The sequence below is a fragment of the Acinonyx jubatus genome, chromosome A3 (assembly GCF_027475565.1).
Source record: "Acinonyx jubatus isolate Ajub_Pintada_27869175 chromosome A3, VMU_Ajub_asm_v1.0, whole genome shotgun sequence".
NCBI lineage: Eukaryota > Metazoa > Chordata > Mammalia > Carnivora > Felidae > Acinonyx > Acinonyx jubatus.
Genome location: NC_069388.1, coordinates 66,490,996 through 66,510,693, shown reverse-complemented (window position 1 = coordinate 66,510,693; position 19,698 = coordinate 66,490,996). Strand labels below are relative to the sequence as shown.

The window sequence follows — 19,698 nt, the reverse complement described above, 5'->3', positions numbered from 1 at the left end:
TGAACTAAAATATTTCACATCTGGAAGTGAATTGTTGAGAGTTGGAGGGAATGAATGGCAGGAGGCTGACACAAGTGGGGAGAGGGCAACCAATGTGCAGATGACAGCATGAAAACAAGCAAGCTTTCTCTAAAAATTGGTAACATGGGAAGGTAAGAGACAGATATATTAATTGGCACCCCCCTTACCACTCCCACTCCCCTTTCTAATTCTATGCTCTCTCTGCACCTCCTGTGACTAATCAGTGTTCCCATCTGTCCTCCCCACCCCACCCCCACCCCCACAAAGGATGGGGCTACCAGGCCATCCTTTGCTGTGAAATCAAAGACCTGCCCACTTTGTTAAAAGAATATTAAGCACTGGAATGCTGGTAAAAGGCCAGTAGCCCTTCCCACCTCCCTTGAAATCACATGGAAGTGAAAAGGAAAGGTCAATCCTGATCTCAAAAACTCACAGGAGGAAAGGCATTATATAAACTAGTAGACTAGTTCATATATTCTCTTTCAGTTTCCAGTTTTAAAATATTTTTTTCTAATAGTACTGGGTGTTCAGAAACTTGCTTAAAAAGGGTAATGTTTTAAAGACTTTTTAAAAAGATCCTATTCTTTAAACACCCAATCGATTTAAAAATTGTATAGAGAACTAGAGATGCATTCAAATAATCTGCTACTCTTTGCATGGCCCGTGAGCCAGCAGCATTTGTATCGCCTGAGCAGTGTGGGATTCAGGGGACCTCAGTCTACATTTAAAAACTTTTTTTTTAACGTTTATTTATTTTTGAGACAGAGAGAGACAGAGCATGAACGGGGGAGGGTCAGAGAGAGAGGGATCCGAAACAGGCTCCAGGCTCTGAGCGGTCAGCACAGAGCCCGACGCAGGGCTCGAACTCACGGACCGCGAGATCGTGACCTGAGCTGAAGTCGGAAGCTTAACCGACTGAGCCACCCAGGCGCCCCATCAGTCTACATTTTAAAAAGGTGATTCACAGGGCACCTGGGTGGCTCAGTCAGTTAAGTGTCCAACTCTTGATTTCAGCTCACATCATGATCTTATGGTCATGAGGTTGGGCCCAGCATTGGGATCTGAGCTCAGAGCCTGCTTGGGATTCTCCCTCTCCCTCTGCCTCTCCCTGGCTCATTCTCTCTCTCTCGCTGTCAAAATAAATAAACATTTTTTTTAATAATTCAAATTAAAAGCGATTCACATGCACACAAAAGTTTAAGAAGCACTGTCAGGGGCGCCTGGGTGGCGCAGTCGGTTAAGCGTCCGACTTCAGCCAGGTCACGATCTCGCGGTCCGTGGGTTCGAGCCCCGCGTCGGGCTCTGGGCTGATGGCTCAGAGCCTGGAGCCTGTTTCCGATTCTGTGTCTCCCTCTCTCTCTGCCCCTCCCCCGTTCATGCTCTGTCTCTCTCTATCCCAAAAATAAATAAAAAAACGTTGGAAAAAAATTAAAAAAAAAAAAAAAAAGAAGCACTGTCTTAGGATAAAGATTTCCTCTCTGCCCCAACCTTACTCTTTCTACACTTCTCCTCCACAGGCAAATTGCCAGGCACCCTCTCAGTCTTTGCATTACCCTCCCCACCCACATGGTGAAGCCACATGACAGACAGACCACAGGATCACCAGTGTCCTGCTCCAGCCCAGCTTCTCCCTGCCCCTCTAGACTGCACCTGACACAGCCCCCCTGCCTTTTGTCTAGGCCCCCTTTTGGCCCACAGATCTGATCTGAACACAGCATCTTTGATCCCAAAGGATTTGTTCTGTGAATTATCACCATATAATTGACTGGAATGCCTGGTGCTATGACCGTCTTCTAGAATTCCTGAAGGCCAGCCTCTCTGGGAACATCCACTCTCGTAACTGTTCATAGCGAGCTTAGCTGCTATCAAATGTGGGTGGTAGGCAAGAAAGACTCAAGGAGACCCAGGGACACAGAGCAGGGGGGAAGGACCTGTGCCTAGAGGACCAGAACAGGTGTCACAGCAGAGCTACCAGGTCAGGGGTTCTCAACCCTGGCTGCATGCCTTTTACAAGCACCAGTATGTGGGCCTCATTCCCACAGAGCCTGATTGGTCAGGATGGGGCCTAAATACGGGTCTGTTTTTAAAGCTCTAATGATTGTAAGGACTCGAATATGCTGCCAGGGCTGAGAAACAGATTTTAAAAGGAGTAAAGAGAGGATCCCAAGTGATCTCAGCCAATGGCACTATGGATCACCTATTCACCAAAGCCAGAGCCCTCAACCTCCTTGCACCCCTTCTGTCCCCCATACCCACAGGTAATCTGTCGTTTTCATGGGGGCACCTCCTCTGAATTTCTCACCCATCCCTCACTCCTTCTGGGTGCTCCCACTGCCACTGGCATTGTTCATCAGGCCTCCCTATGTCTATAATCTGCTCCTGAATTTCTCCTCTGCATTGTACGCCTGACTTCCTAAAACAGAAAGGATGGATGAAACATGGATGATTCTGTCACAGTAGTGCCTGAAAACACTCCAGAAGCCCTGCTGACAAACTTCATACCCCAAGGCATGGCTCACAGCGTCCTTCCTGCCTCAGTCCCAAAAGATAACTAAGATCCCCCACCTACATGTCTGATTCTGCTTTTTCTATCCCTGATAGAATCCTACTGATTCTTCCACACCAGGTTTAACTCTAGTGTCCCCTGCAGTTTATCACTCCTTTCTCTGGAATCCCTACTACATACATTTGTACATGCCTAGCATACAGCACACTTCCACATAGTGTATTTTCATACTTGCTTCCGGGTCAGTCTCCCCTACTAGGCTGCTACGTTTCTGGAAGTGGGAAGCATGTCTGCATCTGTCTCCCAAGCACCCAGCACAGAGCCAGTACCTACAGGAAGTTTGTGGAATGAATGGGTCTTCTTCTCAATAAATTCTTGGTGAATGAATCAATTAACTATACCATTAGCTCTGGGAAAATACAGGTTATAAACAGGATCATTTTCACAAGAACATTTACATGTTGTTCTCCTTCCAAATAAATGATTCCTATGGGTTCTCACTTTGAAAAATAAGCATGGTTGCCCTGATTGGGTCTAGCAGGAGTGTCTGCTCTGAGGCAGAACAGCTGGAATGGGTTCTTTGTGAGCCTGTCCCCCGTCCCTCTTGACCCCACCTGGACAGGCCAGCAGGATGAGCCCTTAGTGCTCCTCTCTGAGGCATAATCAGGAGTCAGGTTATCACCCAGACATCAGGAGACATGTATGGGTTGAGGAGATTACAGTAGGTATTCCAGCCTGCCTTCCTCTCTTTCCCTTTGCCTTTAGCAAAATAAAAAGCAATAATATTATGATTTCTATAACCCCTTTCATCTAAAAGTAGCACAGATGACTTTGAGAACAGATCATTTGGAACTTTGTACTCAAAACTTCAAAACTTGTTTCCCTAGGATGAAGATAACCTGAGAATGGTTTTAACTTGCTTCTCCAGCAAAGTTATAAAAGGCAGGAAACATCACCTCTGTGGATTGTGTCACGGAAGATATTCCCATCACACAGGAGTTGACCAGGAGGCACCACTAGAAGCCATCCATTGTGACCATGCCACCCCATCACCACCTCACCCTGCCTTAAGCCTGAGCTGTCCTTGATGTTCCTTGGGACTAGAACCGTAACTAATATGAGTGATGAGAACACTGCAGAGCAGAATTCGCCATCAACCGAGAAGTGGGGGCGGTGTCAGGGAGGACGACTGCGCAGGGGCTTCCCTTTTGCACAAGGGCCTGGGGCTCTTCAGCCACCCGGCTGTGTCTCTCGCCTACTGGGCCCTGTCCCTTGCCCGAGCTACAATCAGAAAACAGGTGTTAAGCCAGCAAACTGCAAGTCAGACAAGGTGGTCCTGCACTCCCCAAAGACATGGTCCATGCTACCCCTCAAATCCATCATAGTCTGGAGCTTGCTCTTCCTTTCCCCAGAACACTGCAATGCCTGCAGAGCAGTGTCTCTCAACCCTGGCAAACATCAGGTTCACCTGGGGAGCCCTAGAAACATACAGGTGCTTAGGCCCCTCCCTCAGACATTCCAATTTAATTGGCATGGAGTAGAGCCTGAACATGAAAATTATTTGAAAGCTCTCAGGCTATCCTAACATACAGCCAAGTTTGAGAAACACTGCTATAGGTCCGCCCCAAATAAAAATGCTTCTTCTGAAGTCCACAGCCTGAAGGGTCCTAAAATGAAATTAATTTTCCCTGAAGGACTAGACCAGCTGTGAACTACTTAGAAGCAGGGATCAGATCTTATTTATCTTTAGCCCCGGCACCCAATGTGGCACTTGGTTTACCTGATGTGCTCAATAAAGGTTTGACTGAATGAGTGAATACATCAACTCAGATCCCCCAAATTAGCTCCATAACCCAATGTTCTGCTAGAAATAACTGGACTAAAACAGGGAGCAGCCTTAATTTCAAAGTTTGCTTTTTTGCTCTATTATATACACCCACAACTAAGTTACTATTCTGAAATAAATGCGGTGCTAGGACTCTATTTTTAAAGTTCTGAATTTCTAGATTCATTGTTTTCTTGGCAAAAAAATTTAAAAATTAACTGAATTTTTAATGCTTGGGCTGTTGTCTACTTAATTCCGAAACAACTAGCCAATATGGCCAAATTAATTCAGCTAATGAAATCAATTTGGGTAAAACTGAAAGGCAATCTTATTTTGAAATAGAAGGGAAAAAAACCTAAGGAGAATGTGGTACTGGCTGAGAATACAAAAAAAGTTCAGGTATATTCACAGATGAGAGATCTTTAAAGGTTAATTGGGGAATCTTAGCTCTGTGAGCAATATTTTTAATATTTGAGGTTGGTGGTTGATGTCAAAAAGACCAACTAGAAATTTTCCCTCAGTGCCACCATTCACAACAAAATCTTAGCTCAGGATTTTTTTTTATGGTATTAAAAAATTTGTTTTAAGGTAAACTTATCTGGTAGAAATAGGCACAGAGAACAAAAATAAATCAGCTGTTTGACTAAATGTTCCACCTCCTACCAGGCGATGTAAGCAAGGCCTCAATGGACTGAAGTTATCTATCTCAGCCTGGTTTCAACCCAAGGAGACAAGTGAAAACGTTTAAGCTATTTCATGTGAAAATCAACTTGGGGTATTGAATATTTACTTGAATTTTTATCAGGAAGCCGGTCTATCTTCCATACCACGGCCCGGTAGGCACTCTCATATTTTGCTGACCCCACAGTGACCTGTATAACAGGTTCTGATTCAGGTTCATGTAAACTCCCTAGACATGCCCGGCGGTTCATTTTGGCTTTCAGGGACTTCTGCCTCTGGAGGTTCATGGTCCAGAGGGCCTTGATCCACTGTGATGGGACAGGAAAGTGTATCATTATGTTGTCACAGGACCTCAAGGAACTGGCAGAGGAAGATCTCTGAGCCAATGGGGCCATGTTGACAAAGGCCTGAAGCTCCACATATGCCCCCTGGACAACCACTACAGACTTCAGGGAAAAGGGAAGATCCTCCCCGTTATACAAAGTCTTAAAACGCATCAGTTCAAACCGGCAGGCATCCAGCGGTACAAACTTAATGATTCTTGATTGCCCGAATTCTTGTGCTTTCACACACTTATGAAAATGATAGTCGAGAATATCAATCCCCTTCTTTTCTGGGTCTTTTTCAAAGTAGCGATCGTTTCGCTTCTGCAGCTCGAGGTCATTCAAGGTTAAAAAGCATTCTGTGTTCCCATTTACAAAAGAGAGGCAATAGATCTGAGTTATGACAGCACTTTCAACCAATTTTCCTTCTTCTTTAGTGATTTTGCCCCAAAAGTTGTCCACAATTTCTAGGGAAATTTCTTGTTCCTCATAGTTCTTTTTTGGTTTTGAACCAGCTGGCAGCTTTGTCAGCTCCTCCTCCACAGTAGTCAGGAAGTCAAGGAAATCATGGTACTCTGTGGACCCCAACTTCAGCATCTGTTCGATGTCTGGTTCATGAACTACTTCTGTCTTAGAATGGTATTTCCTTTTTTCTGTGTAAGACACATGTTCAATCTTCACAGTATGGATTTTTCCTGCCACACTACAGTTCTCAACTTTTGGTTCAGAAAGCCTGCAATGTGGATCGAGCTGTAACTCCTTAAATGGTTTTTCTAACCCCTTCTCATAATACATTTGCAAAATTCCTCCAGGTAAGACTTTTAGAAAAATTGGTCCCCACTGACGGGAAGACATCATGTTCTTCTTCTCAGGAATTCTCAACATAAAAGACCATCCGGGTTTTGGCTGACTCCTGAAGAGCATGGGGGGGACAAAGGAAGAGGCAGTGTCTTCACCATACAGAGACTGCATAGACAAATTTCCATATGAGTCTTGGTTCTCAGCTGATTGAAGATGTTCAAGCTTCTCACAGATATAGTTGAGTGAACACTGATTTAAGCTTTTTTGATCGATAGGCATCTCTTTGTCTCTTGGTGGGTAAGCCTTTCTGCTTCCTGGAGGGTCAAAGATGAACTGGGAAGCACTGCCTTCATCTTTCCAAAATGGACTTGAAAAAGCACAGTCCTCCCGAAAATACTGAAACTGGGGAGTATCACTTTGAAACCCTAGGCTTTCAGCCTGGGGAGGGCTAACTTCTTCCAGAAGACCCACTTTGGGAGCTGGATGTGTACATGAGTGGTCACTGGGTAAGGAAGCATGGGATAAACAAGTTGGTTTGCTAGGCAATAAGGAAGAGCCTGCTCCTGATATTGTAAGTGGACTGTTTGAGGATGATTCTGGGATAGGATAAAGCATATGAGTCCCTGCTTTGGGGATGCCAGGAATACCTGGGAAGTCCTTCGTAGGTGTAGAAAGAGGAGAGTTACTTGGAGGTCCTGGACTAAAGTAAAAGTCTATGATGGGAGAGGAGAGGGGGGTATTGCTGGCAGAGGAAGATCCACTGGGAAACTCCTTAGCACCAGAGAGGTTCAGCTTAAGTCCATTTGGCCTACAAATGCCTTGATTCTCCAGAGGTAAATTCTTTGACTTTTGAGAAGATTGAAAAGCAGGGTCATCATCAAATGTGACCCAGTTGCCTGGGTTTGTGGAACACATCTTTGGAATCAGATTGTGGTCTTGTCAATGAATCAGATATGGTGTCTGTTAAAGGAGAAAGAGATAATAAGAATATTAAATGAGGAGGAGGAGAAAATTCCAGTTACTTTAGTTCTGAGAAATAGGTGATTTAAAAGCAACCAGGGGCACCTGGCTGGCTGAGTCAGTAGAGCATGCCACTCTTGATCTCGGGATCATGAGTTGAAGCCCCCATTCTGGGCATAGAGCTTACTTACAAAATAAATAAATAAACAAATAAATAAATAAATAAATAAATAAATAAATAAATAAATAAATAAAATAAAATAAAATAAAATAAAATGTTGCCACAAATAAAAGTTCAAAAACAAAAGAATAAAAATAAAAGCAACAAGATTTACAGATTGACTGAGTTCAAATAAATGTTTAAGAACTGTAATACTTCTGATGGCTAAATGGATTTTTTTAAAAAATGCAAGATCTAACCATATGCTGTGTACTAGAGACTCATTTGAGATTTAAGGACACACTTTCAGTTGAAAGTAAAAGGATGTAAAAAAATATTCTATACAAACAGAAACAAAATGAGAGTAGGCAGGAGTGGCCATACTAACATTGGACAAAATAGACTTTACATCAAAAACTGTCACAAGAGACAATGAAGAACATATATAATGATAAAAGGGCCCGTTCACCAGGAAGATATAACAATTACAAGTATATATAAAGCCAACATCAGAGCACCCAAATATATGAAACAAACATTAAAAAACTGAAGACAGTAATAGCAACACAATAATATCAGAATTTCAATCCTCCATTTTCAATAATGGATAGAACATCCACAAAGAAACAGAGGACTTGAACAACACAACAGACCAAGTGGACATTTCCACACAACAGCAGCAGAATATATGTTCTTGGGTCACCTGGGTGGCTCAGTTGGTTGAGCTTCCAACTTCGACTCAGGTCATGATCTAACGGTTCATGAGTTCTAACCCTGCACTACTGACAGCTCAGAGCCTGGAGCCTGTTTAGGATTCTGTATCTCCCTCTCTCTCTGCCCCTCCCCTGCTCATACCCTGTTTCTCTCTGTCTTTCAAAAGTAAATAAACGTTAAAAACAATTTTTTTTTAAAGAATACATGTTCTTCGTAAGCATACACAAAACATCCTCCAGGACAGATCACGTGTTATGTCACAAAACAAGTCTTAACAAATTTAAGAAGACTGTAATCATACACAATATCCTGTCTGACCACATCAGAATGAAACTGGAAATCAACAGATGGAGGAAAACTGGAAAATTCACAAATGTAGAAATTGAACAACACACTCTTGAACAACTAATAGGCCAAAGAAGAATCAAAAGGGAAATCAGAAAATATTTTGAGGTAAGCAAAGTGAAAACACAACAAACCAAAACTTATGGATGTAGCAAAAGCAATAGAAAGAGTGGAGTTTATTATTAAAAAAGATCTCAGATAAACAACCTAATGTTACAGCTCAAGGAACTAGAAAAACAAACTAAGCCCAAAGTTAAAGGAAGTAAAGAAAGAATAAACATTATGGCAGAAGTAAATGGAGTAGAGAATATAAAATAGAAAAAAAAGGAAAACTAAGAGTTGTTTTTTTTTTTTTAAAGATCAACAAAATTGACAAACTTTTAGCTAGATGGAGAAAAAAAGAGAAAATCCTCAAAGCCAGAAATGAAAGATGTGACATTAAACTTATGTCACAGAGGGGCGCCTGGGTGGCTCAGGGGTAAGCATCCGACTTTGGCTCAAGTCATGATCTCACAGTTTGTGGGTTCGGACCCTGCATCAGACTCTGTGCCGACAGCTCAGAGCCTGGAGCCTGCTTTGGATTCTTTGTCTCTCCCTCTCTCTCTCTCTCTCTCTGCCCCTCCCCAGCTCACGCTTTTTCTCTCTCTCTCTCTCAAAAATAAATAAACATTACAAAGAATTAAAAAAAACTTATGTCACAGAAATAAAATAAATGATTATTTTATTATTTTATTATTGACCATTATGAACAACTATACGCCAACAATGTGGATAACCAAGAAGAAATGGACAAATTCCTAGAAACATACACCGACAATGACTGAATCATAAAATAACAAGAAATCTGACCAGATCTGTAATTAGTAAAGAGACTGAAGTGGTAGTCAAAACCTCCCAAAAAATAAAAGCTCAGACCCAGATGGTTTCACTGGAGAATCTACCAAACATTTAGAGAAGAATTAACACCAATCCTTCTCAAACTCTTCCAAGAAACTGAAGAGGACGGAACACTTTCACACTCATTTTATGAGGCCAGCATTGCTCTGACACCAAAGCCAAAGACACTACAAGAAAAGAAAACTACAGGCCAATATCCCTCATGAATGCAAAATCCTCAACAAAATATTAGCAAATCAACTTCAACAGCAGATTAAAAGGATCATACACTATCACCAAGTGGGATTTATCCTTGTGATGCAAGGATACTTCCAACATATGAAAATCAACACAGCAATACATCACATCAACAGAACAAAGGATAAATATCACATGATCACCTCAATAAATACAAAAAAAAAGCACCTGACAAAATCTAATGCCTTTTCATGATAAGAAACCACTCAACAAACTGGGAATAGAAGGAAATTAGTTTAACCTAATAAAGGCCATCTATGAAAAGCCCATGGTAACTAACAGCATACTCAATGGTGAAAAACTGAAAGCTTTTCCTCTAAAATCAGGAACAAGGCAAAGATGCTCACTCTTGCCACTTCTATTCACACAGTACTGGAAGTCTTAACAAGAGCAATTAGGCAAGAAAAAGAAATAAAAGGCAACTAAATTAAAAAGGAAGAAGTTATATTTTGTCTGTTTATAGATGATCTGACCTTATATGTAGAAAGCCCTAATAATTCCACACACGTGCGCACACACACACACACACACGTTAGAACTGATAAACAAATTAAAGTTGCAGGATACAAAATCAACAAACAAAAATAAGTTGCATTTCTATACACATACAATTAACAATCCAAAAACGAAATTAAGAAAACAATCCCATGTACAATAGGATCAAAAAATAAATAAATAAAACACTTAGAAATAAACAAAAAAGGGCAAAAGACTTTTTTTTAATATTTTTGAGAGACAGAGACAGAGCATGAGCAGGGAAGGGTCAGAGAGAGAAGGAGACACAGAATCTGAAGCAGGCTGCAGGCTCTGCACTGTCAGCACAGAGCCTGATGCTGGGCTCGAACTCATGAACCTTGAGATCATGACCTGAGCCAAAGTTGAACACTCAACCAACTGAGCCACCCAAGTGCCCCAAAAGACTTCTTTTTAAGTGTATTTGAGAGAGATAGCATGCATGTGCACACACAAGTGGGGAAGGGGAGAGGAAGGGGCAGTCGAGAGAGAAAACCCCAAGCAGGCTTCATGCGTGATGTGGGGGCTTGAACTCATGAACCACAAGACGATAACCTGAGCCAAAAGCAAGAGTCAGACTGAGCTATGCAGGCGCCCCTGTTTTTTTTTTAAAGGGGCAAAAGACTTTTACACTGAAAACTACAAAGTAATGTTGCTGAATGAAATTAAAGAAGACATAAACAAAAAGATATCTCACATTCATAAATAGGAAGACTTAATATTGTTAAGATGTCCACACTACCCAAAGCAATCTACAGATTCAGTGCAATCCCTATCAAAATGACATTTTGCAGAAATAGAAAAAACAATCATAAAATACATATCGAATCTCAAAGGTCTTTGAATAGCCAAAACAATCTTGAGAAAGATAAAGGTGGAGGCTTTACACACTCTAACTTTGAAACATATTACAAAGCTATGGTACTCAAAACAGTATAGTACTGGCATAAAGGCAGATAAAGAGACCAATGGAGCAGAATATTAATTCCAGAAATAAACCCACACACAAGGTCAAATGATCCTCAACAAAGGTGCCAAGATTATACAATGAGGAAAGGATAGTCTCTTCAACAAACTGTGTTGGGAAAACAGATATCCACATGTAATAAAAAAAAATGACATTGGACCCTTATTTTATATCATACACAAAAAATAATTATAAATGGATTATAAACGTTAAGACTTAAACATAAGACCTGATATTATAAACCTCCTATAAAAAAAAAAAAAAGAGGAAAAGTTTGATGACATTAGTCTTGGCAATGATTTCTTGGATAGGGTACCAAAAGTACAAGAAACAAAAGCATAAGACTTAAACATAAAACCTGAAATTATAAAACTCCTATTAAAAAAAAACAAGAGGAAAAGCTTGGTCTTGGCAATGATTTCTTGGACAGGATACCAAAAGTACAAGCAACAAAAGCAAAAATAGACAAGTGGGACTACATCAAACTAAAAAGCTTCTGTACAGAAAAGGAACCAATTAACAGAGTGAAAATCCATGGAATGGGAGAAAATATTTACAAACCATATATCTGATGAGGGTTTAAATCCAAAAGGTATAAGAAACTACTGCTCAATAACAACAACAACAACAACAATTTAAAAATGGGCAACAGACTTGAGTAGACATTTCTCCAAAGAACACACACAAATGGACAACAGGTATATTAAAAGATGCTCAGCATCACTAATCACCAGGGAAATGCAAATCAAAACCACAATATCACCTTATACATGTTAGGATGGCCATTACCAAAATGAACCCAAAATAAAACCAAACAAAACCAAACAAAAAACATAAAATAACAAGTGTTGACAAGGATGTGGAGAAATTAGAACCCTTGTGGATTGTTGGTGGGAACTGAGAAAACAGCATAGAGGCCCCTCAAAATTTTTTAAATAGAACTACCATGTATATGAGCCAGCAATCCCACTTATGTAAATTTATCCAAGAAAATTGAAAACAGGATCTCCAAGAGATATCTGCACTCTTCTGTTCATTTCAGCATTATTCCCAACAGCCAAGAGGTGGAAACAACCTAAATGTCCATCGCCTGATGAATGGGTGAAGAAAATGTGGTATATATACATACAATGAATATTATTCAGCCTTAAAAAGTAAGGAAATTCTGGCACATGCCATAACATAAATGAACCTTAAGAACATTATGTTAAATGAAACAAGCCAGTCACAAAAAGGCAAATACTCTATGATTCCACTTACATGAGGTATCTAAAGTAGTCAAATGCAAAAAAGAGAGAGAGAGAAGGAGAGAGACCAAATGCATAGAAGCAGAAAGGAGAATGGTGGGGTGGGGCGAGGAGAGGGGAAGGGGGTGGCTGTTCAATGGGTACAGAGTTGTAGTTGTGTAAGATGAAAGAGTTCTAGAAATTTGTTGTAAAACAGTGTGCATATAGTTAATAATACTGAACTATACACTTAAAAATGTTAAGAGGGTAAACAAATTGTTAAAAATTTGTTATTTTTTACCACCACTAAAAAAAACCTACAACACTTTTTCATCAATTCAAGAAGTATATGAATGAGGACTGTGTAGTCAGCCCTTACTAGTGTTGCAGAAAATACAGAAGATAGAAACCCAATTTATAATGAACCTATAACCTATTGACAGCCCCCCAAATATGTGAGGTTTATAGGTTTGAAACATTTTGAGATTCATGACCTAATTTATCAAAACAACCCTGGGAGGTATATATCATTTCCATTTCATAGCTGAGATCACTTGGGTTTAGAGTCATTGCCTAAAGCTGTCCCACTGATAAGAGACAGAACTAAGATTTTTTTTAATAACAACTTTATTAAGATACAATTCACACACTAAAATTTATCCTTTTAAAAAAAAATGACAATTCAGTAGTGTTTAGTATATTCAGAGTTGTATAGCCATCACCACTATTTCCAGAATGTTCTTATCACCCCCAAAATATACCTGTACCTATTAGCAGTCACTCCCCTTTCTCCCCACCCCTACCCCCAAGTCCTGACAACCACTAATCTACTTTTCTAAGTTGCCTGGTCTGAACATTTTATATAGATAGGATTTACAACATACGGCCTTCTATGTCTGATTTCTCTCACTTGGCATAATGTTTTCAAAGTTCATCTGTGTTGTAGCATGTATCAGTACTTCTTCATTCCTTTTGGTGGCTGAATAACATTTCATTGTGAAGATAGTCCCCATTTTGTTTATCCATTCATCAGTTGATGGGCATTTGGTTTATTTCTATTTTTTTAGCTATTATGAATAAGTAAGTTTTTGTATAAGTTATATATAAGTTTTGGTGTGATCATTTTTCTCGGGTATATACCTAACTTTGGAAAGAACCAGGATTTGAGCACAGATCACTTCATCCTGAGCTAATACAATATAAACTATTGAGATCATTCTAATGGCATCAGAGGCAATGAGCTGTATAGGCCACAGCACAGACCTGGGGGGTTGGGTACCCTGAATGCTGGGTGCTGCTCTGTCACTCACCAGCTATGGGGCAAAGCCACTCTGGACATTCAGTGATTCGAGTAGAATCATCTCTAAGGTAAGTCCTTTCCCACTCTAAAATAATTCTATGGTGGTTGACATCCAACCGAAATTTTTTTCAAAAGCAGAAATTGTGCTACTGCTGGGAGTTTTGACCAAACTTCCGAACTGACAGAGAGAAAAACTCCATGAGATGTACTGACATGAAAACTCAAAACCTGCTGGAACACAGCCATGAGAAAGGCGTATTTTTCTCCCTCCAGCCAGCCTTCCCGCTTCCCCTTGTGGATAATGAGGGCTCTACCAGTGCAATCATTCAAGCCTGGAAAAGAGCCAACACAGAGAGAGCAAGCCTGGGGCTCCACTGGGGACAGGGCACATTCACTGTTGTCATTTGCTAAATCCGCACATTCCTGAGGGCACAAAAACACACAGTAGAGCAGCAGTCCAGGCCAGCTGGCTCTCTCTGGAGGGCATTTCACTGTCACTGCCCTTGGGCTGGAGTTCCACAAAGCACTTTCCCTTCCAAGCAGGCACAGCCTGTTTCAATGGGATACCACCAGGAGGCACAGAGGCAGGAAATCAGCAGCAATGTTTCTTGACCCATCCCATTCCATTCTCTTTAGGGTGAGAGATTGTGTAAATATTTATGTTAGTTGGGTTTATTAAAAAGAAAGAAAAAGAGAAGACCAAGAGAAGAAATAAGTACGCTTTGGATGGAATCTTATTCTGATCTACAGAAAACGTTTTGCCTCATCTGTTTTCCACTGCTATCTTCAAAATTTCGAGCAGTGATACTGGTTTTATCAGAGCTTTTGCATATTATCAAAAAAAGTGATTTCCATAAACCAGAGAAATCAATTCCATGACCTTTTAAGTGACCCTTGAACTTTAAAGAGAACACCTTGCAAGAAAACTCCTACCTTAAACACAAAAATCTATGCAAAGTATACTCTTCCCCTGTATGCAGGATTCTTCCATAGAAGGCACTTAGCAAATGTATCGTGAGTTTAATACAACCAAACGGAATTCTGCATTGTGCCCAATATGAGCGCAAACCTTTGTCCCTGTTTAAAAGGTGGGACTTGGATGCTCCTGGGATGAGGGGCTAAGGCTCTGGCTCCCTGTGGTCAAGTGCAGGTGTGTTTCCCACTATTCTCTTCTTGCTCCTCTTCCGTATCCCTCTTGCTGCCCTTCCTTATCAATCCTCTTCACACTCATTTCATTTCTCTCTGACCTCTTTTGCCCCTTCCTTGTATATGACCTCATCTTTCTATTCTAGTCTCAAAGCCCCCACCATCATTTTTCCCAAAGTCAACGACTAGAATCGATTCCATCTAAGGCTTTCCTTCTTCCTTCCCTAACTCACCCCCACCTTCAGCAGGGAAACAGCCACATCCTTTCCAGAGCCTTGGTCTGTCCAAGGCCCTCTGGGTCTCAGGGAGGGATGCAGTAGCCCAGAGTGGAGAGGTCATGAATATGTCCTGCCTTAGTCATCTGCAACTTCACCATCTCCTTCAAGACACTGGAACCAAAAGTACTCAAGCAGCAACACCTATTTAACCTCAGGATTTTTTCTGCATTGCAAATGAGGCAGGATGTCAATATGTGTCTATGCCTCCCAGGGCACCCTAAATCCTACCATTTACAGAGCCCTGTCACAGGCAACATCTCATTTAAATTTATGACAACCCAGGGGTGCTTGGGTGGCTCAGTCAGTTAAGTGTCCGACTTTGGCTCAGGCCATGATCTCGCAGTTTGTGAGTTCGAGCCCCGCATCGGGCTCTGTGCTGACAGCTCAGAGCCTGGAGCCTGCTTCGGATTCTGTGTCTCCCCCTCTCTCTGCCCCTCCCATGCTCATGCTCTGTCTCTCTCTGTCTCTTGATAAACAAATATTAAAACAAGAAAAAAATTTTTTTTAATTTATGACAACCCAGAGTATAGACCACAGCATTGGGGGCACCTTCTCTAAAGTCCAGGTTCCATTTAGTGCAGAACTGGGAACTCAGGACCCCTGGCACTACGTCCCCAGCTGCCTTCCTCCAAAATAAAGGTTCCTCTCATTGGCTTCTGTGTTTTTTTTCCTCAGGTGTGGACTACATCCTACCCCACATGCCCTAATCCTTCCAGAGATCTGTTTTCAGTCAATCTGGACTATCTTGCTAACTCCTGGAAGACAATGCCAGACGAAATACAGAGATAGGACAAGACACCAAGACTCTGAATGAGGTGCAGATAGGAAAGAATAATGTCTTATGGTGGAAGCTTCTAGAAACCAATCTCTGAGGTTTGAAGGTTTCTAGGGGAGTGTTTGCTTCTCCTATAACTATTAGACATCCTTTGGGGTACCTGGATGGCTCAGTCGGTTGGGCACCTGACTTTGGCTCAGGTCATGATCTAATGGTTCATGGGTTCGAATCCCATGTTGGGCATTGTGCTGACAGCTCAGAGCCTGGAGCCTGCTTCGGATTCTCTGTCTCCCTCTCTCTCTGCCCCTACCCTGCTCGTGCTCGCTCTCTCTCTCTCTCTCAAAAATAAACACTTAAAAAAAATTTTTTTAATAAAAAAAAAACTATCAGACATTCTTTTGCACTGCCGAATACATTGAATTCAAGAACAAATTAAAAGTGCACATGCCTACTGACACTGGGAACAACAAGGATGTAGATAGACAGTGGTTTTCAACCTTTTACCTCAACACATATGACAGATGGCATTCAGAAGCCTAGCACATTCTCTTGGGTGTACCCAGAGTTTAACAACCCCCAAAATATCGAGGGACGTCCTGAAATAATTATCCCCACCTTTCTAAATGTTGGATCAGCAAAGGTAGGCCACAGGCCATAGGAAACACAAGAAAGTCCACACTTACATAAAATCCGAGACTCCACCCCTTTCTGCCACTAAAGAAATCATCCTGGAATTCTTATGAGAGTATTGTGGAGATAATGAATTTATTCTAAATTGTTTTAAAAAGCAAATCTTTCAAAAATAGCAACACCTTATATATTATTAGCAATACTGCAAATTACTTGCAATAAGCTTATGAAAAAGCAGCACTGGTATGGAATAATTACCTCACCAAAAAGAATTGAGGCTAATGATTATCAAGTTTGTGAGTCAGACTGAAGCTTTTGCAGGGAGGGATTATGTCTCATTCATTAGGACATCTTCCACATTGTCTACAAATATCTGACATCACTATGCAGTTCAATACGTTTTTGATCGAATAATTTTAAATCGTCTTTCCAGTTTCCCATAAAGTAAATCTCTACACTGCCCTCCTCAGTTCAAAGAATCACTGCATTTCAGAGTCAGACAGAAATTGGAGGTATTCTGCTCAACGAACATGTATCAAGTACTTGCTATGTACTTAGGGTATGCTAAGGGCTGGGTGTGCATTTAATCCTCACAACCCCATTAAGTAATAAACATCACTTTGTAGAAGAGTAAAATAAGGCTCAGAGAGGTTAAGCTACTTGCCTAAAGTCACCCAACCAGAAAGAGGCAGATCCCAAAGTCCATGCTCCAGACCATCCACCACCCCAGAGGTCCCAAGAGATCCAATGACTTGCTGGCGTTGGTGTCCTTTGGGGACATTCCCACTTCTGAGCACTTGCCACCACTCCACCTTCACTAAGGAGAGTTCCTGCAGGGAGGCATTCTCTAAATTGGAAAGATTCTATTCTCACCTGGAAAGAGCCTATTTCTCCACAAAGCCCACCACGCGTATCTGCCGCTTGGACATCAGGCTGTGGGAAAGACAAGCTCAGAGAATGTTTTCCCCATGATCGCTCAAGAACAAAAGCTCAGTAGCAATTTGGGTCAATTCTGAGACTGGCTTTCATAACTCAGCCTGTCCCATTTCCTGTCCCTTTTCAACTGCAAAAAGCCACCCCGCCCTTAGCGATGAACAGTATTTCAGACTTGCTGCCCAACAAATATACTCAGGTGCCACCCTGTCTTCTAGGACCAGGCCATCTTGGTATATGTTGAATTCCCCAAACTTCATGTAACTCCCTGCCTCGTCCTTCCATACCACCCCACCCCGCCCCCTACTCTGGAGGATCTACTCCTGCTGTTCTTCACAGATTTCCTTTGCTTTTCTTCAGAAACCATTCAAATAAAGTGTAAATATGAAGTTCTACCTTTTCCTGCAGATTATCACAATCAGATTGGACGCATTCGGCCCTTGAATCAGCATCCCTGTTCATCTGCAGCTGAAGACTGTCCTCCCTTGTGGAGAACAACACCCTCTCAGATGGTCCCTGGGATCTGGCTTTTCTGTAGCTGCCAGATCCTGGGGGAGGATGGACATTGAAGAAGTGTTCAGCTCAGGAAAGCATCACAAGCGCCTAGCAGTAACCTCCTGGAATTAGCTCCACCCGACTGTCGTTGTCAGGCTGACTCCCACTCAAGCCTCAACACCTCTGGACCCTCAACAATGCCCCTGCCTTTGTAAAAGGCTGGATTTAGTCCTTTTATGCCTATGCCTCTTTTGCTCCACAACAATGCTGCCTAATCTAGAGAAAGAATGTCTTCATGTCAGTATCTGTGTGGTTTCATTGGCTGTCCCCCCAAAGAAGGAATTGTCTGACTCTCCCAGTGCTGGATTCCTCAATTGCAACACTGGAGCTAGGCTGGGGCAGCATTCGCAAAGCCTCCCTGTGATTGTTTGGTTGGAGGTCTGCAATCTAGTTACCCTCCTTACTATTCTGGGATGCATATCCCAGAAACAAAGCCAAAGACAAGGACAGCCCAGTGTGCAAAATGCATCCATGAAGGTTTGCTAAGACAGTGTTTAAAATATCATTCCTGTAGAATTTTTCCCTTTAAAAGGAGAACCAAACTTTTCAAACAGAAATTAATCATAAGGCAACACAAAAACCCTATGTGAAGTGAAAACGCTTGCAGAGCACACCCTCACCTTAGGTCACAGAAGTGCCCGCTGCATGTACTGCCTGTATTATTACCACAGATGTTCTGCAGCCCATCATATTTAATCACAAACATGTGTGGTATTTAGTTCAGCTATGTGACAGGAAATACCATTTGTAAAATACTAACCCACAGCAAAACCTACCTGTGCCTTTGAATATTATCTGTGCTGGTTCCAGCTCAGCTCCCCAGCGCCACTCCCCACCCCCCCACCCCCCACCCCCACTGTGGATTTAACCTCCACTTCTCCAGGATGAATCTGGGTCCTGGCCGTTTTTTTAAACCTTGTTTTAATAATCTTCTCATTTCCTAAATCTGGAGAGTAGTATAAACAGATAGTAACCCAAACTAACTAGTCCCAGGAGACGGTCTTTATGTGAACAAAGAAAAAATTTTGGGCTGGGTGGGCCATTCTGATTTCAGAATGTTATTCTCACCGTGACACTTTTTTATATTTATTTAGTTACTTTGAGATGGGGGGAGGGGCAGAGAGAGGGGGGGAGAGAGAGAGAATCCCAAGCAGGCTCTGCACTGTCAGCACAGAGCCTGATGTGGGGCTCAAACTCATGAACCATGAGATCATGACCTGAGTGGAAATCAAGAACTGGGTGCTTTACTAACCGAGCCACCCAGGCGCCCCTCACCATGACACTTTTATGGAATACGTACACCACATCCATATCACTGCCATAAATGCTACGGAATTTACTAAGCAGAGACCTCTGAGCCTCACTTTCTTTATCTGTGAAATGGTGATATTTGCCTCATATGTAAATTGCCACGTTATGGGTACTTGGTACACATAGTTTTCCTTTCTCTTTGTCTTTCTCCTTTCTGTTTTCCTTGTCTCCCATTCTAGCCTTCCTTTCTCAAGTCAGGAAGAAAGGAAAAAGCCCAGACTCTGCAGTTTGGCTTAGCATCAGGTCAACTTGTTACAAATCCTTTTCTAGAACTAGGTGTCCATTCTGTCTGGCACATGACTATGCCTCTATCCTGCTCTCCAGATGTGATCTGTTCCTTAGTCCCTTGTGCTTGAATCCCTGCTCAGGGTTTCTCCTTGAAGACGGAATCTCTCAAAACAGAAAGAAGTTAACAGGCTTGAGGAAAAGACCCATGGTCAAATGTGTTTGAGAAACCTTGGTTAAGCAAGGGTTTACATGTCTCTTCATGGCATTCCTTCCCAGAGCCTTCAGAAGCTAACTTTCTTATGGGCTCCAGGATGGGATAACAGGAAGCCATCCTCAAAGACCCACATGGATGGTTTGCCTCAGAAC

At 41.8% G+C, this 19,698-nt stretch overlaps 1 protein-coding gene across 2 annotated transcripts in view; it reads right to left on the bottom strand.

Annotated features, from left to right (window-relative positions):
* The window catches only part of STON1 (stonin 1), a 50,364-nt gene that overhangs the window by 8,255 nt on the left and 22,411 nt on the right, over window positions 1–19,698 (bottom strand). The window contains exons 1-2 of one of the 2 annotated variants that reach the window (XM_027072498.2): window positions 17,635–18,554; window positions 5,143–7,117 (exon numbers count right to left, since the gene is read on the bottom strand). In XM_027072498.2, the coding sequence (XP_026928299.1) occupies window positions 5,143–7,072 (1,930 nt within the window). In that variant the 5' untranslated portion in view covers window positions 7,073–7,117; window positions 17,635–18,554. Of the gene's footprint in view, window positions 1–5,142; window positions 7,118–17,634; window positions 18,555–19,698 lie in introns of those variants that run through there. The other variant, XM_027072497.2, reaches the window with a different exon arrangement.